The sequence below is a fragment of the Rutidosis leptorrhynchoides genome, chromosome 8 (genome assembly GCF_046630445.1).
Source record: "Rutidosis leptorrhynchoides isolate AG116_Rl617_1_P2 chromosome 8, CSIRO_AGI_Rlap_v1, whole genome shotgun sequence".
Taxonomy (NCBI): Eukaryota; Viridiplantae; Streptophyta; class Magnoliopsida; order Asterales; family Asteraceae; genus Rutidosis; species Rutidosis leptorrhynchoides.
Window position 1 is genome coordinate 263,765,579 of NC_092340.1, and position 23,223 is coordinate 263,788,801.

General features: G+C 35.7%; 1 protein-coding gene across 1 annotated transcript; it reads right to left on the reverse strand.

The window, feature by feature from the left end:
* Window positions 1–20,356: 20,356 nt before the first annotated feature.
* LOC139864186 (uncharacterized) lies at window positions 20,357–21,190 on the reverse strand. Its single transcript, XM_071852771.1, has one exon. The coding sequence runs from the start codon at window positions 21,188–21,190 to the stop codon at window positions 20,357–20,359; it is 834 nt and encodes a 277-aa protein (XP_071708872.1).
* Between the last annotated feature and the right edge of the window lie 2,033 nt (window positions 21,191–23,223).

Genomic DNA, 23,223 nt, shown 5'->3' on the forward strand with positions numbered 1-23,223 from the left:
ATTCGAGTAAAAATTTACTATCCAAAGGCGTCAATGGACAACTTAATTTAGCACAAAAATCTCTACTCATATAGCTTCTATCCGCACCCGAATCAAATAAAACGTAAGCAGATTTATTGTCAATAAGAAACGTACCCGTAACAAGCTCCGGGTCTTCCTGTGCCTCTGCCGCATTAATATTGAAAACTCTTCCGCGGCCTTGTCCATTCGTGTTCTCCTGGTTCGGGCAATTTCTAATAATGTGGCCGGGTTTTCCACATTTATAACAAACTACATTGGCATAACTTGCTCCGACACTACTTGCTCCGCCATTACTCATTCCGACACCATTTGTTCCTTTCGCTCTATTAACTCCTGGTCCGTAGACCTCACACTTCGCCGCGCTATGACCATTTCTTTTACACTTGTTGCAAAATTTGGTGCAGAACCCCGAGTGATACTTTTCACACCTTTGGCATAGCTGCTTCTGATTGTTGTTGTTGTTGCGATTATTATTGTTGTTGGGATGATTGTTGTAGTTGCTGTTGTTGTTGTTGTTGTTGTTGGGCCGTTTGTTGTAGTTGCGATTGATGTTGCGATTGTTGGGATAATTGTTGCGATTATTGTTGTAATTGCTGTTGTTATTGTATTGGTGATTCTTATCACCGTTTTCCTCCCACTTTCTTTTGACTTGCTTCACATTGGCCTCTTCAGCAGTCTGTTCTTTAATTCTTTCTTCAATCTGGTTCACTAGTTTGTGAGCCATTCTACATGCCTGTTGTATGGAGGCGGGCTCGTGTGAACTTATATCTTCTTGGATTCTTTCTGGTAATCCTTTCACAAACGCGTCGATCTTGTCTTCCTCATCTTCGAATGCTCCCGGACACAATAGGCACAATTCTGTGAATCGTCTTTCATACGTGGTAATATCAAATCCTTGGGTTCGTAACCCTCTAAGTTCTGTCTTGAGCTTATTGACCTCGGTTCTGGGACGGTACTTCTCGTTCATCAAGTGCTTGAATGCTGACCACGGTAGTGCGTACGCATCGTCTTGTCCCACTTGTTCTAGATAGGTATTCCACCATGTTAACGCAGAACCTGTGAAGGTATGCGTAGCGTACTTCACTTTATCCTCTTCAGTACACTTACTTATGGCAAACACCAATTCGACCATCTCGGTCCACCGTTTCAATCCGATCGGTCCTTCGGTTCCATCAAATTCCAAAGGTTTGCAGGCAGTGAATTCTTTGTAGGTGCATCCTACACGATTTCCTGTACTGCCAGATCCAAGGTTATTGTTGGTATGTAGCGCAGCCTGTACTGCGGCAATGTTTGAAGCTAGAAAAGTACGGAATTCCTCTTCATTCATATTCACGGTGTGTCGAGTAGTCGGTGCCATTTCCTTCAAAATAGTCAAATGGAATAAGTTAATCATACAGAATATTAAGAGTAGTTAATAGTATTTCGTAGCATAATATGAACTCATTTATAAAAGGTTTTTCTTCATATTAGCGTTTTATAAGTTTAAATTCGGGTAGTACCTACCCGTTAAGTTCATACTTAGTAGCTAATATACAATTCAACTACTACAATTCTATATGAAAAACTGATTGTAATAATATTTCGCGTTCAAACTTTTATACAATATTTTACAAACTTACAATACCGCTTATTTTACATAAAGCATGAAATATAGCACACAATAACTTTGATACAAGATAGTTGTGAAGTTAATTCTAGCTAGTACACAAGTCGTTCAGCAAAGGCAATAAAGACACGCAATTCATACGTCCAGAAACAAGTCATGCATTCTGGTTTTACTAGGACTACTTCCCATCCTTGGTCTTGTGGAACATAACCGTTATGGCCGTTGATAAGACAGTGTGTTGTAACTTCATCAAAGGGACGAGGGTTACGTAATGACCAACAGTCTCGTAATAACCTAAAAACCTCATTTCTTACCCCAATTACCGACTCCGTCACTTGTGGGAACGTTTTGTTTAATAGTTGTAGCCCGATGTTCTTGTTCTCACTTTGGTGAGAAGCGAACATTACTAACCCGTAAGCATAACATGCTTCTTTATGTTGCATGTTAGCCGCTTTTTCTAAATCACGAAGTCCTATATTCGGATATACTGAGTCAAAATAATTTCTTAACCCGTTGCGTAAAATAGCATTTGGGTTCCCCGCAATATATGCGTCAAAGTAAACACATCGTAACTTATGGATTTCCCAATGTGATATTCCCCATCTTCCGAACGAAAGCCTTTTATAAACCAAGGCATTCTTGGAACGTTCTTCGAATGTCTTACAAACTGATCTCGCCTTAAATAGTTGTGCCGAGGAATTCTGACCGACTCTAGACAAGATTTCATCAATCATGTCTCCGGGTAGGTCTCTTAAAATATTGGGTTGTCTATCCATTTTGTGTTTTTATACTGTAAAATATACAAGAGTTAGATTCATAAAAAAAAAATACTTATTAATACAAGCAATTTTTACATATATCATAAAGCATAAGCACACTATATTACATATATTACACCACACGAATATAACTATCTTATTCCGACTCGCTCATTTCTTCTTGTTCGGTTTTGGTTCGTTTTGCCAAGTTTCTAGGGATATATGATGTTCCCCTAATACGAGCCGTCGTTATCCACATTGTTTTAGAAAAACCTGGTGGTTTAGAGGTTCCCGGGTCATTGTTACAACTTAAGGACTTCGGGGGTTGACGATACATATAAAGTTCATCGGGGTTGGAATTAGATTTCTCTATTTTTATGCCCTTTCCCTTATTATTTTCTTTTGCCTTTTTAAATTCAGTTGGGGTAATTTCTATAACATCATCGGAATTCTCGTCGGAATCCGATTCATCGGAGAATTGGTAATCCTCCCAATATTTTGCTTCCTTGGCGGAAACACCATTGACCATAATTAACCTTGGTCGGTTGGTTGAGGATTCTCTTTTACTTAACCGTTTTATTATTTCCCCCACCGGTTCTATTTCTTCTTCCGGTTCCGATTCTTCTTCCGGTTCCGATTCTTCTTCCGGTTCCGACTCTTCTTCCGGTTCCTCTTCGGGAACTTGTGAATCAGTCCACGAATCATTCCAATTTACATTTGACTCTTCATTATTATTAGGTGAGTCAATGGGACTTGTTCTAGAGGTAGACATCTATCACATAATATCAAACACGATAAGAGATTAATATATCACATAATATTCATATGTTAAAAATATATAGTTTCCAACAAAAATGTTAAGCAATCATTTTTAAGGAAAACACGGTCGAAGTCCAGACTCACTAATGCATCCTAACAAACTCGATAAGACACACTAATGTAAATTTTCTGGTTCTCTAAGACCAACGCTCGGATACCAACTGAAATGTCCCGTTCTTATTGATTAAAAACGTTCCATATTAATTGATTTCGTTGCGAGGTTTTGACCTCTATATGAGACGTTTTTCAAAGACTGCATTCATTCTTAAAACAAACCATAACCTTTATTTCATAGATAAAGGTTTTAAAAAGCTTTACGTAGATTATCAAATAATGATAATCTAAAATATCCTGTTTACACACGACCATTACATAATGGTTTACAATACAAATATGTTACAACAAAATAAGTTTCTTGAATGCAGTTTTTACACAATATCATACAAGCATGGACTCCAAATCTCGTCCTTATTTAAGTATGCGACAGCGGAAGCTCTTAATAATCACCTGAGAATAAACATGCTTAAAACGTCAATAAAAATGTTGGTGAGTTATAGGTTTAACCTATATATATCAAATCATAATAATAGACCACAAGATTTCATATTTCAATACACATCCCATACATAGAGATAAAAGTCATTCATATGGTGAACACCTGGTAACCGACATTAACAAGATGCATATATAAGAATATCCCCATCATTCCGGGACACCCTTCGGATATGATATAAATTTCGAAGTACTAAAGCATCTGGTACTTTGGATGGGGTTTGTTAGGCCCAATAGATCTATCTTTAGGATTCACGTCAATTAGGGTGTCTGTTCCCTAATTCTTAGATTACCAGACTTAATAAAAAGGGGCATATTCGATTTCGATAATTCAACCACAGAATGTAGTTTCACGTACTTGTGTCTATTTTGTAAATCATTTATAAAACCTGCATGTATTCTCATCCCAAAAATATTAGATTTTAAAAGTGGGACTATAACTCACTTTCACAGATTTTTACTTCGTCGGGAAGTAAGACTTGGCCACTGGTTGATTCACGAACCTATAACAATATATACATATATATCAAAGTATGTTCAAAATATATTTACAACACTTTTAATATATTTTGGTGTTTTAAGTTTATTAAGTCAGCTGTCCTCGTTAGTAACCTACAACTAGTTGTCCACAGTTAGATGTACAGAAATAAATCGATAAATATTATCTTGAATCAATCCACGACCCAGTGTATACGTATCTCAGTATTGATCACAACTCAAACTATATATATTTTGGAATCAACCTCAACCCTGTATAGCTAACTCCAACATTCACATATAGAGTGTCTATGGTTGTTCTGAAATATATATAGATGTGTCGACATGATAGGTCGAAACATTGTATACGTGTCTATGGTATCTCAAGATTACATAATGTACAATACAAGTTGATTAAGTTATGGTTGGAATAGATTTGTTACCAATTTTCACGTAGCTAAAATGAGAAAAATTATCCAATCTTGTTTTACCCATAACTTCTTCATTTTAAATCCGTTTTGAGTGAATCAAATTTCTATGGTTTCATATTGAACTCTATTTTATGAATCTAAACATAAAAAGTATAGGTTTATAGTCGGAAAAATAAGTTACAAGTCGTTTTTGTAAAGGTAGTCATTTCAGTCGAAAGAACGACGTCTAGATGACCATTTTAGAAAACATACTTCCACTTTGAGTTTAACCATAATTTTTGGATATAGTTTCATGTTCATAATAAAAATCATTTTCTCAGAATAACAACTTTTAAATCAAAGTTTATCATAGTTTTTAATTAACTAACCCAAAACAGCCCGCGGTGTTACTACGACGGCGTAAATCCGGTTTTACGGTGTTTTTCGTGTTTCCAGGTTTTAAATCATTAAGTTAGCATATCATATAGATATAGAACATGTGTTTAGTTGATTTTAAAAGTCAAGTTAGAAGGATTAACTTTTGTTTGCGAACAAGTTTAGAATTAACTAAACTATGTTCTAGTGATTACAAGTTTAAACCTTCGAATAAGATAGCTTTATATGTATGAATCGAATGATGTTATGAACATCATTACTACCTTAATTTCCTTGGATAAACCTACTGAAAAAGAGAAAAATGGATCTAGCTTCAATGGATCCTTGGATGGCTCGAAGTTCTTGAAGCAGAATCATGACACGAAAACAAGTTCAAGTAAGATCATCACTTGAAATAAGATTGTTATAGTTATAGAAATTGAACCAAAGTTTGAATATGATTATTACCTTGTATTATAATAATAACCTACTGTAAGAAACAAAGATTTCTTGAGGTTGGATGATCACCTTACAAGATTGGAAGTGAGCTAGCAAACTTGAAAGTATTCTTGATTTTATGAAACTAGAACTTTTGGAATTTATGAAGAACACTTAGAACTTGAAGATAGAACTTGAGAGAGATCAATTAGATGAAGAAAATTGAAGAATGAAAGTGTTTGTAGGTGTTTTTGGTCGTTGGTGTATGGATTAGATATAAAGGATATGTAATTTTGTTTTCATGTAAATAAGTCATGAATGATTACTCATATTTTTGTAATTTTATGAGATATTTCATGCTAGTTGCCAAATGATGGTTCCCACATGTGTTAGGTGACTCATATGGGCTGCTAAGAGCTGATCATTGGAGTGTATATACCAATAGTACATACATCTAAAAGCTGTGTATTGTACGAGTACGAATACGGGTGCATACGAGTAGAATTGTTGATGAAACTGAACGAGGATGTAATTGTAAGCATTTTTGTTAAGTAGAAGTATTTTGATAAGTGTCTTGAAGTCTTTCAAAAGTGTATGAATACATATTAAAACACTACATGTATATAAATTTTAACTGAGTCGTTAAGTCATCGTTAGTCGTTACATGTAAATGTTGTTTTGAAACCTTTAGGTTAACTATCTTGTTGAATATTGTTAACCCATTGTTTATTATAACAAATGAGATGTTAAATTATTATATTATCATGATATTATGATATATAATATATCTTAGTATGATGTATATACAGTTAAATGTCGTTACAACGATAATCATTACATATGTGTCTCGTTTCGAAATCATTAAGTTAGTAGTCTTATTTTTACATATGTATTTCATTGTTAATACACTTAATAATATATTTACTTATCATTTAACATAATTAACCAAGTGTATCAATATCTTAATATGATTCATATGTACCTAGTAAGACGTTGTTATAACGATAATCGTTATATATATCGTTTTCGAGTTTCTTAAATTAATAGTCTCATTTTTATGTATATAACTCATTGTTAAAATACCTAATGAGATACATACTTATAATAAAAACATGTTAACTATATATATAACCATATATATGTCATCATATAGTTTTTACAAGTTTTAACGTTCGTGAATCACCGGTCAACTTGGGTGGTCAATTGTCTATATGAAACATATTTCAATTAATCAAGTCTTAACAAGTTTGATTGCTTAACATGTTGGAAACATTTAATCATGTAAATATCAATCTCAATTAATATATATAAACATGGAAAAGTTCGGGTCACTACACATAAGGCATATAGGTACGTGATATAACAGGGAGTTATATACGTTTGTGTGTGAGTAGTAACAATTATAAGAGTTTCAAAATCATGGATAATATTTCATGTAATACATATGTAATACACATAACCATGATAGATGACTTATGAATGTCAAGAATTTCTGAAATAATTGTGTCGCATTTAGATGCGGTGGTGTAATTGGATTGTACTCAGGAAAGTGAGCAGAGTTCTTAGATTAGCTCGGCATTCTAAGATAAGTAAAGTTTCTAAAATATAGTGTAGCATTTAACAGTTAAAGGCAATAATTAAAGGCACTATGGTCAAGAAAAGTTGTAGTCCTACATTAGGAAAGAGACTTTGATTAGAATCTTTAAGTCAAGTTTGGTAAAGCATGATTGTTAAGATTATAAGGCAATCCTAAGTGCTTTAAGTGTAAGGCAGGAAAGGTTATAGTTTCCTAGATTGCTAAGGCACCCTAGCTAGCAAGTAAGGCACACATAAAATTGCAATCCTGGTTCTCTATAACAGCCTGGTTATGCTCTGATACCAATCTGTAACGTCCTCCCAATAGGGTCTGGAAGAAACGTTACTAATATCAAATAAACCAACATATTATAATACGAGAACAATACTAAATGAGAAAATTTAACTTTATTGAGTACGCAGCGGAAAATGAAATGTCGTTACAATAATGGAAATAACGATAAAGTAATTGTTCATATGCAGAAGTAATAAATGCGATATCTCTTGATCCTAAGTCCAAGTAGCATCACATAAGTAGTAGATAAGAAAGCTTGAATCAAACAGCACCTGAGACAAAACATGCTAAAGTGTCAACCAAAAAGGTTGAGTGAAGTTCATAGGTTTAACAAAAGTAGTTATCGTTATTTTTAGACCACAAGATTTAGTTGTAAAGTTGATTTCCCGCAGGATCAAAAAGTAGATCTCGCAGATCCAAAAGTTATGCCAGTGCGTGATATTTAGACTAAACGTTCAAGTTTGTCCCATGACAAGTTGTGTCTGTCCTTGTCGGTTTAAATTTCATTATCAAGTAATACAAAGACTGAGTCAAATGTATCGGGGACGTTACTCCCGATAGGCCTACCCCCAATAAATAAGCATGCCGCAGCACTTAAAAATATCACTGCAGGGACTTAGTCGGACGTAGCCGGGTATAGCATAGTTTTAGCAGTTGGTACTTGTGTCTAAATTGTAAATAGTAAAAGCAGCATGTGTCTCACCCCAAATAAGTTAAATAAGTTTGCTAGAAATAAAGAGTGGGACTATGAATTCATCTTAGTAAGTAGAGAGAGTTATTACTCGGAATAGAGAGTTGAACGAGTGAGCAGGAAAGTCAACCTATTGACATTTAAGAGTAGTTAAGTGTTTTGCCCATGTTTAAGTTTAAGTATGTGTTTAAGTATAGTTTGTTTTACTAAGTTTCTATTCCTAGTAAGTTACTATTTTTATAAAGTTTCTATTTTTAGAAAGTTTCTTATTTTACTAAGTTTCTATGACTAGAGAGTTTCTACTTTTATGAGTGTTTCCATTTTAGGATACTTGCCGTATTAGATAAGCTTCCAATCACCCCTTTCCCTTCGAATGGCTAATTTAGATCTAGGGGCTTGAGCCATAGGACCCTTTAAATCGGAAATCCAAACCCTCTGCCTAGAATCTCGCAGAAACCATTCATCAAGAAAGTTCAAAGATCTATACATCTCTAATACATATCCCAAAATGTTTTTGTGCTGCAATATAATTAGTAGGTTATAGGTGCTAGTAATAGTAATAGTGTATACATGTTAAGTACTAGTATAAGTAGTATTAGGGTTTCATTAATTAGGGTTAGTTAATTAAAGTAGTAATTAATAACTAGGGTTTAGTAATTAATGTCCTAGGGTTTCATAAATGTTTAGAGTTTAATTAATTAGGGTTTAAGAATTATAGTTTAGGTGTAATTAGGGTTTAAGGTTTTAATATGTATATGTATATATAATTCGTATATATATGTATATATATATATATATATATAAAAATATATTTTTTTACATGTATATATGTATATATAAATCTAGGTGTGTTTATGTATATACTTATGAATAACAAGTTTATAATATGAATATGAATTATCAAAGATCAAAGTTTATGTAAATAGTTTAGGGTTTATGTTATACCTTTGAAGATTCAAGATAATTAACAAAGAAAAGATGAACACGATGAAGATGGAAGATCAAAGCCTTGAAAATCTTGAAGAACTCCTTGAAGATTCTTGAAGAACACGAAGAACAAGCTTGAAGATCCGAATACCACAAGAGAGGGAGAGGGAGAGATTGTTTTTGAGAGAGGATTTTGGTGTGATTTGTGAATGAGAAACTAGGTGTTTATATAGTGCAAGTATTAGAGTGTTAGTCAACATAAGGATGTTCTAATTAATGATTTTATTTTGTTTTATAATTTTTAGTCAACAATAGGTGGTACTAGTTTATAATTAGTTAACATAAGGATGTATTAGTTTACACTTTATTTTTAGTCAACATAAGGATGTAAGATTTTTTTAGTCTCATTATTATTACTATTATTATTATTATTATTTTTACATTTACTACATGATAAGTATTATTTTCTTTTTACTAATTCATGACTTGTATATATTTAGTTCCCAATTGTTTTATTATTTATATAAATGTCACTTTTTATTTATTACTTATAGGTTATTAGTTATAATATTACATAAATGCATAAATTTTAATTAGCAGTGAGTGTCGACTAACAGTTTATTATTTTCATCTTTTATTAACTTGTCAATTTTTGTACAAAGTTAATTAATATGTTTTCTAACTCTTAACACTTAACAATTGTTGATTAAAGTTTAATCATTAAGTTTTAATTATATTGTTTGGGCTTTTAATATTAGAAAAATATAGAATGGAAAAATGTGGGTCGTTATACCCGGTAACTAGACTTAACGTTTATAACCCCCTGAAAGTACACCTGGCGAGTGCGTATGTTCACGAAGTATTAAACACCCGTTAAATGCTAGCGCAACTAGCCTGAGTGGGGATGTCAAACCCTATGAATCCATATCTAAGATTCGCGTTCACCGGTTCAAAAAACCAATGACTAAACGTTACCGTGCTAAAGGGAATATTTATGCCGTTGTATAACCCACACACATATAAAGTTTATGTACTCGTGCCTAACATGTAAAACGTAAAAAGCGCATGTATTCTCAGTCCCAAAAATAGTAATAAAAGTGGTAAAAAGGGATGCTATAACTCACAGTGATAAAAGCGGTAAAGTCGGTAACGAAAGTACGCAAGTAGTAAGTCGGTCCGAAAGGTCGTCAACCTAAATCAAAAGTTACTAGGTCAGTAGGTTGTCTTTATAAATTCTAATAGTTCATAAAATAAGTTTAAGTGTCATCATCATCATCGTTCATCATCATAAAAGCTAAGTAAGTTTGACAAGAATAGAGATTGAAACAATAGGCTGACTTCGGTCAGCTGCTACGACCTCTACGTAAATCGAAAAGACATATAGTCAGTGGCTATGGCTCCGTATATGAGTCCGCTAACCACTGACCAATTCCAGAACCTAACTAGTCTTCCTTTGACCGTGGCGACGGTTTAAGTGCGAGTAGGTCAGAAATTTCAGCACAACGTTAATAGGGTGTATTGACTATCGGAGGGCCATAAATCCTAAACCGTAACTCGGATTAAGACGAGGCTTAAACGGAAAATTATCTACTCGAACCGAACTAACTTAAAATCAAATTTCCAGTAGCCCAGGTGGTCTGATCAGATACGAAAATCAGTGGACAAGTGCTCTGGTGGGGTTCTTGGTGCTTGATGCTCATCACGGTTCTCATCCTTGATGCTTGTAGCTTCAAGTGTACAACTCGTTGATGGTTTAGCATCACTTTTGACCAAGATTCACCATCAATACACAATATGTTAAGACCAAGTAAGAACACAACTCATTCATGAGTCTTAGATGGATGATGAACCAAGGTTACATCATATCCTTAGTCTTAACACAATTTCAATTCACAATAACAACTAAAGCTACAAACTTTACATCAATTCAACAAGTATAAGCACAATCCAAGTCAAAAGAGGTGATGGAACCCTAAGCTAGAGAGCTTGGATACATTTCACACAAGTTACAAGGTTGCAAAGCTAGAAAGCTTGAACCTTTAAGTGTTTTTGAAGATCTTGAAGCATAAAGCTTGGATCTTGAAGATACATGAAGATTACAAACAAAAGTTTGAATCTTTTTCACAAAACAACATGATCAAAGCAAAAAGAACTTAGATCTAACAAAAAGATATGAAGATTCAAGCTAGAAAGCTTGCATCTTAATTGTTCTTGAAGATCTTGAAGCATAAAGCTTGGATCTTTAAGATATATGAAGATTACAAACAAAAGTTTGAATCTTTATCACAAAATAACAAGATTAAAGTGAAAGAAAGATGAATCTACAAAGTTGGTGAAGATTCAAAGCTAGAAAGCTTGAATCTTCAATGTTCTTGAAGGATTCATGCTTGAATCAACAAGATGTAACCAAGATCAAAGCTAAATGGAACTTTGATCTCCATAAAATGATGATGATGATCACGAATTTGAAAAGAAAAAGGAAGAAGAAAGAAAACTTACAAGTATTACTAGAAAGGAAAGAAAGAAAGAACAAGTGTGTGTGAAAATCAAATGAACAAGTGAGAGGTAAATGGCTAGTATTTATAAGCAAGAATTTCACTTGGATTGATGAGGTGGCTATGGCCTCTTGGCCGTGATTTTTGAGGGAGGGGAGGGGGAGACAAAACTTGCTTTATGGATAATGGTTGTCTAAAGTGTGTACTAATGCTAGAATCTCATGTGATAAATAGATAATCCTTATCCATTATGCTAGTATGACTCATTAATTATTTATTTATTTATTATTATAGGTCACTAGTAATAATACTTGGGCTAATTAATTGGGTCACTAGCTAGAGTAGGGTGGGCTTGAGCCCAACAAGGTAGAAAGTCCAACAAGACTAACTATTGGGCTTTAGCAATTAAATAAATAAAATTAAGCATCCAAGGGCCCAAGTAATTATTATTATAAAATAATAATTAATATTTCACTGCCCAAATATTCCGGTTCCGACAAAAGTCAAACGTGTGCGCAGTCCGCGGTTTATCCGTAACGGCAAGTAACACTAACGGTTATAAAGCATCCAATGGACAAGTTAAGCATCCTACGTACTCTAAGGCACGTTTTAACATATAATTGGAAGTAAACCACGTATATCAAGTTTCCAGAGTATAAAGTAACACAGTAAGCACATATACGCAGTTTCGCTAAAATACAAGGCACAAAAGCAAGTCGAAAAAGTCGAGTCGTTAAACCACCACACGGTTGCATGCTGCAACCGCACGGTTACACGTGCATACATTATATAATGTGTATTTCGGGTTCATCGTTAGAGTTACGAACCTAAACTCATCCCTAGCCGTGATTTCGATTCCCCGAAGGTCTAGCACTCTGGTTTATTTATCTATTACAAACTAAAGTCGTTTTAATCAATTAGATCATTGTTTTGTTGAGTTGTTTTTGATATTAAACCCAATATTGAGTTATTCCGCACTCGATATTGAAGATTAGATCGATTAATACCGTTTAATCGTTCATACATAAAGTTGTTCAATTTAGTCCATTTGGACTTCGTTGATTTAATTGGATGGAAATTTTTTAACATAAAATAATACCCTTTCCGTTTCATATTGATAGTCTATTATCACATTTTGAAGTTTTCCAAACTAAAAGTTTTTTTACATAAATAGATAATATGTAAGAATAACAAGATAGATTTATTTTTATACTCTTAACTTTTGCATATAAAACAAGAATATACGTAAATATTTTAAGGTAAAACTACACACCAAAGAAAAAGTACATCGAATTTATGATATTTGTTAAATGTATGTTTTTATCCGGATATTTATTTACCACTGCATACTAAAACTCCCCCCAAAAATCGTAGTTTAAGTTTTACCGGGTTGTCGTTTTGCGTTTGCGTTCACACTACAAACGGCTCATCAAGTTCAGTTCAATTTACAAAACGCCCCATCAACTTTACACTTTCTCAGGGGTCGAAACCGTAAATATATAATTTTATTAAAATAAAAGAAACTAATCCCACCCAAATTTTTAACGAGCCCTATCTTCTAGCTCGGTGCGAGTTAAATTTTTTCGAGACCACCGTTCAACTCGAAAAAATCAGGCGAACCCAAAGGGACTAATTATACGCGAAACGGACATCTTTAAAAAAACACTAGATAACGGGCCCTATATTCTCGCTCGGTGCGAGTTAAATTTTTTCGAGACCACCGTTTAACTCGAAATAATTTTACGAACACAACGCGACTAACTATACGTGAAACGGACATCGTTAAAAAAACACTAAATATTTCGGCCTATATTACATACATATACATACACGTCCAACAAACAACCCAACCTACTAGATATATTAGGTACCAAACAACGTATATCTAAATTCGACCGCACGTAGAATACAACCGCAGCAACGCGCGGTCGAATTTTTTTCTAGTTATTAATATGGGACGAATGGAGAATTTGATAATAAGATTTATAGATTTATCCCAAAGGGGATGATTCTCACACACTGTTTTTTGATCCTCACACACCAATTTACTTGAACTCCTCTCTAATAATAGGGTAAAAGGGTGTGTGAGGATTAAAAAACAGTGTGTGAGAATCATCCCCCTTATCCCAAACATATACAAGAGAGAGAAAATCCTCTCCACTCCCAACTCCAAACTACCAAAATACGGAGAATGGTTTACTTCACGGATGCAAATCAGGAATTTTTGTTTATAATTTTCGTGTACATGGTTACAAGTTACAAGGGATATATTAATACTGCTAAACTAAGACGAATCAAACACAAACAGCGACTCCAAATCGAGTTCCAATTGCTAGTCGCCTGGAAGCCTTTCGCAGTCGCAAATATCACGATCAAGACCATCTCAGTCGCGAAATCCGTGCAGCAATCCAACTCCTTTTATGCTTTCTTGTTTTAGTCGACTTCGAACTCCAACAGAGGGACAAAAGTTTGAAATCACCAGTCATTATCTCAATTCAGATAGAAAAAATCAAACGGTCAATTTCAATATCAAGTTTATATGTGTATGCCATAATTTATTATGGTATAAGAAGATAAAGTATGTTTACCTGTACGACTTATCATTTATTTATTCTCAATTTAAATGCAATCTAAAAGAATATCGTATTAGATTTTATAATTACTGTATAATATGCCATACCTTTTGAACTCGCGGATGTGGTATAGTCAAGGTTGAAAAAAGACGCGAGACGGAGCCGAAACGGTAGCGACCTCAAAACGTCGCAACGGAAAAAACGGGGCCGAGACGGGTTCGATACGGATGTTGACTAATGTTGACTTTTATATATATAAATATATATTTACACATATTTTGAAGCTAAAAAACCTTCGTTGACAAGTTTGTACGTATAATTGCTATTAGCGTTAATATAATACAAAATGGAATACTAAACTAAGTCAATTTTGATTGATTTGACCGACTTATGACTGATTTTAACAGAATTTCTGACTTTTGACCGGCGTTGACCTAATTTTTCCTGCATTTGACTTGACTTTTTGTTAGGAAGAGGGGATCGCCTGGACGTTGGGAGATATAAATTTGAGAGAAAAACAACTCTATTACTCACAAGAATAGATTTACAGAGTATTACAAAACTCTTACAAAAAAACTCTCAAACTCACACACACTCTCTAGGTTGTGATTACACTTCTCTGAGTGATTTAGGATGATTTACAACTGAGGTTTGCACCTCTATTTATAGTAAAAATTCTATGGCGGTGGAATGGTGTGAACGGAGAAGGTTGGCGGCCGTCATCGTCATCAACTTTGCTACCTCCATATGAGTTGTCAAGGTTGCCTACTTTGAATATCTAGAAGGTGGGCTTCTAGATTGTAGGCTGGAAATCTTCACTTTTGACCGTTGACCAGCTTATAAGAAAACGGGACGGGTTCGAAACGGTTTAGTCACCAAAATGCCGCAACGGGCGTCGCAACGGGCGCAACGGACGCCGTTTACAACGGTGGGTATAGTGGATTGACGCATTCTTCTTACATGGGAGATGCGAGTTCGAATCTTTGCACACACAATTAATTCCCAAGTTGACCCCCACATTACGTAAGATGCCTGGGTTGAGGTCACCAATTTAAATCTCTTCGTGAGAGAAGATGTCTCATTAAAATAAGCCTGGCTGAGAGGTTTTATCGGATCCGATCACGGACCTCTACCAGGACACTGCTCGTATGGATGTGTTCCCGGGTACCGTCGATCGGGTTCGAGTTTTCGCCCGAACGTGTGTGCTACGTGCAAATGATGGGGGTCGTTGAAATAAATGATCCGCTGATGCAAAAATCGTCGTTCAAAAAAAAAAATATGCCATACCTTTTGTCATATTATTCATTTGTTCCTAACTTTATACATCTTGTATTGTTGTGGTATGATATTAATGCATCGTGTATTCCTGCCCTCGAGAAATTTCGTTATTGAATGATGCACTTCACGGGAGTCGAACTAGTGACCTCTCGCTAAGAGAACCAGATCACTATCAATGAGCTTTAATACAATATGTTAAAGTGCGCATCTAATTGAGTTAACATGATCAATTCCCTTTCATCAAAATTTACCCTAGTTGGCATCCGAATATTAACGATTCTTCATGAAGAAATATTAAACCTTACTTGAGTTGCATTACCATAATCTTTAAAATAAATCGGAAAACTCTGAATGTCATAGGAACGTAAGAAAGCAATAGGTATGTACAATGGCGGAGCCAGGGTTTCACGTTAAGAGTGACACTATGGACTTAAAGTAACGTTAAGGGTAGCCAATTGAAGAAAACTTGTTAATTTTAACGTGAAGGGCGGAACTATCGACTTAAAGTAATATGGCTAATTGAGGAAAGTTTGTTAATTTTGATAGACCTAAAATAAATACAAAAATTAAATTTGTTGAGGGTGGCATTACCACCTTCGGCCACCTTATTGGCTTGGCCTATGAGTATGTATGCACATGTGCATGGTTACGTGGTGCATGGGGATTGGTTCTAACCATGTGTCCACGCAATAAAGTGACATATGTCGGCAAGCAGAGTAGCAGACTCAGACAACGGTTGTGTAATGTTTTTGAATCAACAAGATCAATCGCTTCGTACTTCATGAACTACTTATGTTTCATCTTTTTCCGTTTCTTACTTTTTAAGTAATAATAGCTAAAAGATAATCAATTAATATCCAAAATTCCATAAAATAGGTTCTTTCAATTTTGCATTTTTCTAAAAAGAATGTTACTACTTTTATATTTAACATAATTAGAAAAATACCTGCCGACTGTCATGTTATCATCTACTTAAACTTCACCTCATTTGATGTGGTGCAAATCTAATTATCATCTAGAAAAAAAACATTGTTTGAATTTTTTTTGGAATGCCTGGTTAGAGATGAAACATGGCTGTTACTACAATACTACATTAAATGTTGTGCCGACGTTTAAGTAAACGATATTATTGTATCTAATAGCTCATCAAAATTTTCCAACTTCATATTTTTTTTAAATAATGAACATGTTACTTTTAAATGAACATGTCTTTTTAATAAAGTACGTTTAGTAGATAACTATAATTAATTTATCTTTGTTAAGACATATTTTCATTAGATTTCGCAACAAGATAGATTTAAACAACCAGAAGGGTTAATATAAGAAGGTAAAATTATGCGTGTCATTCTCATTAATCGACATCCTTATATATACAAGGTATCGTGCTTATCACTTCCTACATATATGGAAGTTGAATCATATTCAAACTATAACAATATCTTCTAAATAAATACAATATCTTCTAAATAAATACAATATAGACTAATACTCCCCCGCAGTCGAAGCGGGAGGAAGACGAACGCGAAGACTGTCTCGAAAATCTTTAAACAACACAAGTGGTAAGCCTTTGGTGAAAATATCCGCGACTTGATATCTGGAAGGCACATGTAAGATTCGAACTTGCCCCTTTGCTACTTTTTCACGAACAAAATGAATATCAAGTTCAACGTGTTTCGTCCGTTGATGCTGAATAGGATTACTGGAGAGAAAAATCGCACTCACATTATCACAATAAACAATAGTAGCCTTATGAATTGGACGTCGAAGTTCCAAAAGTAAATTACGTAACCAACAGGATTCAGATACTACATTTGCAACGCCACGATATTCTGCCTCGGCAATTGATCGAGAGATAGTAGGTTGACGCTTGGACGACCAAGAAATTAGATTATCGCCAAAGTATACACAATAACCGGAAGTAGATCGTCTAGTGTCGGGACACCCGGCCCAGTCTGCGTCGGTGTATGAAACCAAGGAGTGAGAAGCTGACTTATGCATGTGTAATCCAAAATCGATAGTTCCTTGGATGTAACGTAAAATACGTTTCATAGCGGCCATGTGGCTGTCGCGTGGTGCATGCATGTGGAGACAAATCTGTTGAACAGAGTATGCAATATCAGGACGAGTGAAGGTCAAGTATTGCAACGCACCCGCAAGACTACGAAAGTATGATGGATCTGAATAAAGGGCACCAACAGCACAACTTTGTTTAGCTTTAGTATCAATCGGAGTGTGTGATGGTTTGCAACCCGACATCCCAGCTGGATCGAGTATCTCTCGAGCATACTTAGTTTGGTGAAGAAATAGACCAGTGGACGTGTTCAACCGCAACCCCCAAAAAATACTTTAGTTTCCCTAAATCTTTCATTGCAAATTCAGTAGATAACTGTTGTATAATAGCTTCATGAAGACGATCAGAAGAGGCAGTCAAAATGATGTCGTCAACATAAAGCAAAAGATAAGCAATGTCTGGTCCCTGTTTATAAATAAATAAAGAATTATCACATTTGCTATGTAAAAACCCAAGTGTAGACACAAACGCACCAAACCGTTGATACCAAGCCCTAGGAGCTTGTTTAAGGCCGTAGAGAGACTTTTTCAAGTGACATACGTAATTGGGATGAGTGTTATCCCGAAAACCCAATGGTTGATGCATAAAAACCGTCTCACTCAAGTTGCCATGTAGGAAGGCGTTTTTAACATCGAGCTGATGAATAGCCCATGAATTCGAGAGTGCCAAGCTGAGAACCACACGTATTGTTGCTGGCTTAACAACTGGACTAAATGTCTCTGTGCAATCAATACCTACCTGTTGAGACCTGCCATCACCAACTAAACGAGCTTTGTATCGCTCAAAAGAATCATCAGAGTTAAATTTATGTTTAAAAATCCACATAGAACGTATAACATGCATATTAGGTGTACGGGGTACAAGGTCCCAAGTCCCATTTTTAATAAGCGCATTAAACTCATCCGTCATGGCACACTTCCAATGAGGATCATTAAGAGCCTCAGTAGGACTACGTGGAATAGGAGAAGGAGAGGAAACCACAGAGAGGTTGAAGGGAGCTTTAGGTTTATATATCCTGGACATAGCACGAGTAGTCATGGTGCGAGTTGGAGGAGGAGTTTGTAAGACGGAAGACGTGTTGGTAGGTGAAGGTGAGTGTTGTGCACTGTTTGAAGTGGAGGTAGAAGTGTTGGACATATTAGGATTAGTGTGGGTTGGGGTAGACGAAGCTGGGACAGATTGAGATAAATTTGGCGAGTGGGTATGGGCCGTACTATTGGGCTCGGTGGGTATAGAAGTGGAGGGAGTGGTGGACTGAGACGAGTGAGTGTTTGTAGTGGACATATGTGGTGTGGATTGGGCCGGACTAATGGGCTCAATAGGTACGTGATTGGGTTGAACGTGGTTAAGAGGAGAAGAAGGTAAAGTGAAAATATTGTCATGAAGAAAATTGTAGTTGTCTGGACTGTTCGTTTTGAGTTGATGAAAAAGGAAAGGTGGTTTCATCAAAAAGTACGTGTCTAGAGATGATGATTTTTCGTGATTGGATGTCGTAACATTTATAGCCATGATGAGAAGTAGGATAACCAAGAAAGACGCAAGGTGTGGAACGGGCTTGAAGTTTGTTTATGTTAGGAGAAGGAATAAGTGGGTAACAAAGACACCCGAATACACGTAGGTGGGTGTAGTCGGGTTGACGTTGATAAAGAACATGTATGGGGGAGAGATTTTGTAGAATTTTGGTAGGAAGAATGTTTAGTAGATAGGTGGAAACGGATAAGGCGTGGTGCCAAAAATTAGGAGGTAACGATGAATGAGCGAAGATGGTGCGAAGAATGTTGTTAATTGCTCGAATTTTTCGTTCAGCTTTACTGTTTTGAGGGGATGTATATGAGCAGGAGAAGCGGAACGAAATTACATGTTGTTTGCAAAAGTTATGGAACGGTGAGTTATTATATTCAGTGCCGTTGTCACATTGAAGGGTTTTAATATTGCAAGAAAATTGTGTACGGATATAGGTATGAAATGTAGTAAATGTATCGTATACTTGTGACTTTCGTGCTATTGGAAAAGTCCATAAGAAATTAGTATAATCGTCAAGAAAGAAAACATAATAACGATGACCCGCACAACTTGCAACAGGAGAAGTCCAAACATCACTATGAATAATTTGAAATGGAGAGGTAGTACGAGTAGTAGAATCAAAAAAAGGCAATTTAATATGTTTACCAAGAACACATGGCTCACATAAATGTAAGTTTTCATTACAATGACTAATAATAGACTTTTTATTCTTAAGAAAACGAAAAATATTGGAGCCAGAATGTCCTAAACGTCGATGCCATATATCTTGTGAAAAGGCAGCAAGAGAGATAGGTGCAATGAGTTGACGAAGAGCGGAAGAGGTGATTCGGTAGAGGTCCCCATTACTATTACATCTCATGATGAAATTTCCTGTCCTGAAATCCTTCACAGTGAAACCAAACGGGTCAAATGTTATAGCAACAGAATTATCAGTACTTAAACGACGAACAGATATTAAATTTTTAATGAGGTGGGGTACGTGAAGGACATTTTTTAAACGTAAAGGAAGATACGATTTGGAAAGTGTTGTATGTCATGTTCCACGGATGGGAAGTGTATGGCCATTACCAACGATAATGTGTCTAGGTATGCGCGAATTAAAATAGGGAGAAAGAATACCTTGATAACCTGTCATGTGAGAAGAAGCTCCGGTGTCCATGTACCAATTTTCGTCGGGCGGATTAAGAGACATGGTGTACATAGCTTGGTCAATATCTGTCGGTGCATAGGAGGACGAGGTTGAATTAGCAGCCATGTTAGCCTGAGGTCTGGGCCCAAGAATTCTCGAGGTATTGTTCTGATTTTTGGGCCTGATCCATGGGGTGGTAGGGTAAGGGCAAGGTGAGTTGCTTTGAGCCCATGGTGAATTAAAACAGTTCGTGGGCCACGAAGTAGGATGAGCCCAAGACTGATTTGGATTACCCCAATTATTATTCTGTCTGGACCAATTAGGGTACTGATAATTCCAATTTTAGGACTGACCGCCATTCCAGTTGCTCCTCCCTCGTCCTCTACCACCAAATCGTCCTCCTCTGCCACTGTTACGTCCACCACGACCTCGATAATTACTGGAATTGGTGTGGCGAAAAGAGTTATTGTCGGTTCCAGTGGGTCGTTGTTGAGGTTCTTTGGTGTCAGAAGTGGCGACGAGTGCAGGTGAACCAGATGAATTGGTGAGAGCTGCTTGTCGTTGTTTCATGGTTTCCTCGAGTATGAGTTTGGATCGAGCATCATAAAAGGTAGGTAATTTCTCAGATTGATTGATGTGCGTAGCAAGGGTGCTGTAATTTTCGTTCAAGCCATCAACTAATTGTAGAACAAGACGATGAGGTTCAACTTTCGAATCAACATCAGCAAGCTGATCTGCTAGAGATTTAAGCTCTTGACAATAAGCTGATACATTCGGAAAATCATCAAGCTTACAGTTGGTAAATTTATTTTCAAGAGCTAAAGCACAAGTATGCTTATTGTCGTGAAACATGTTTTTGATACGATCCCAGGCTTTCTTTGCTGTCAAACCAGATTCCATGATGGTAGAAAGAAGTTCTTTGGAGAGTGTAGCGTACATCCATTGTAATACGATATCATCATGACGGTCCCAATCTTCATGTGTGATTTCGGGTGCTTTAGAAGAGGTGGCTGGAATAGTGTCGGAGGTAAGATGATCAAGCACATCATGTGCTTTACAGTGGATTCGAAACAATTCACTCCAGGTATTGTACTCACTCGTATTTAATTCCAATTTGATAGGAACCGAATGTAAAATATGATTGACAGGTTGTAGTTTTGTAAGATCAGAAGACATGATGAACAAAAGAAGGGGGTGAATGAATTCGTTGACTGATTAAGAAGATCGCAAGATGTTGTGAGGAAAAAAAAAGTAAAAGGAGGATCGCCCTTAGGCTGATACCATATAAGAAGGTAAAATTATGCATGTCATTCTCATTAATCGACATCCCTATATATACAAGGTATCGTGCTTATCACTTCGTGCATATATGGAAGTTGAATCATATTCAAACTATAACAATATCTTCTAAATAAATACAATATCTTCTAAATAAATACAATATAGACTAATAGTTAACTACTCTTAATTAATTGATTAAAGTAATTCAACGCTACTACATTATCATCATTGACCATAACAGTGAATTAGTGACACTTAAAAAAGGTCTAACACTAAAAGAAATTAGATTATCGTAATTTTTTTACTTTAAAGTATATAATCATAAAAATAATAGTACAGAAATCATGATTTAATTTTATGAACACATAAAAATATAATGATGTTGCATTTTAATTTTTGTTTATATATTTATTTATTTATATAAATATAAGATAAAAGCAAATGATAAGGTCTGGTCTCATCATTCCTACGTATAGCCCTTCCTTATCCACTTCATGAAACACTACCAAATTCTACTTTATGATGCCAAATTACCTCTTTCCATTTTCAAGTCAAAGATGTCACACCTATTAATAACTTTTTCCCTTTATTTCGGTTACATTTACATACAAAGTTTGTGAATATATTATATCAATGAAAAAAAAAAAAAAAGCCACTTGGTAAAATCAGACCTAGAGCTCGAGTGAGTCTCTAACTAAAGTTGAATCTTATTTATTTTATAAGTTTTATAATTTCTTCATAAACTATGGTATCAATTAACTTAAAATTGTAAAGCTCATTGATGGCACCCGCGGGCGACGCACAGATTTTTAATACTCGCGACTCCTCCAACAAGATTTTTTCTTTATCCGCAGGTACTCGTTTACCCGCTAACGGGAAAATTTTGATATCCGTACCCGCGACTCGCGGGTACTCGTAACCCGCTAGTTTACCTGCGAGTTTACAAAATGTGCATTTTTAACTAATTGTTAGTCACAGATACCCACTACCCACGGATAAACTCGCGAATAAGTATGAAATTACATTAAAAATGTAACGACCCAACCCTCGTTATACCAAAATCACGCCCCAAAAAAAATTTGTGACACAGTGTATCTGGACGGCGTCCAGTTATCTGGACGGCGTTCAGCTCTGAAGGACTGGACGGCGTCCAAGCCTTTTGGATGGCGTCCAAATGAACTAAAATATTCTGATCAGTATTACAATTTTACGCGAGCGGAAAACCCGCTTCCCGACACTTTTACACGAAAACACTTTCACAATATGTTAATATAATTAAAACTAAGAGTTTTCCACAATAAAACCGAGTTTTACGACACCGGACCCACATCGACCGTTTTACGACTTTCGTACAAAATAGAAGTTTTCGACCACGTGAGTTTTAACACAAAATAAAGACCGAGCATGGCGATTGGGGATACGCTACCCAATCCTAATCAATCCAAAAGCACGTCTTCTAAAGCAACCTACGCGATTCCACTAGTTCCCACGCTTACCCGAGCCACCGCATCCATGCAAATCTATAAAAATGTAAATAACGAGAGGGTAAGCTAATGCTTAGTGAGTGAGAATATACTACATACATATATATGCATAAAATGGACACGCCACGCAATAATAAACAATTAGCACATACCGGAGCATCAAAGTATAAGACTAGCAATCTAAGCATACCGTTCAACCACTATACAATCAAGCTAATAATCAACAAGTAAGTTCACCAACGACGCTATGAACAACACCAACAAGCTACACCCGGAGGGTTAGCTAATCACAATAATACGACCATATATATAACAAAGCGTAAACCGCCCTAGGTTAACCCCTTAACCCATTACCAAATGAAGATTGGCCGAACTACACGAGCCTTAGTAAATTCGCATCCACACGAGACTACTATCTTCAATAACACAACAACATCGAGGTTG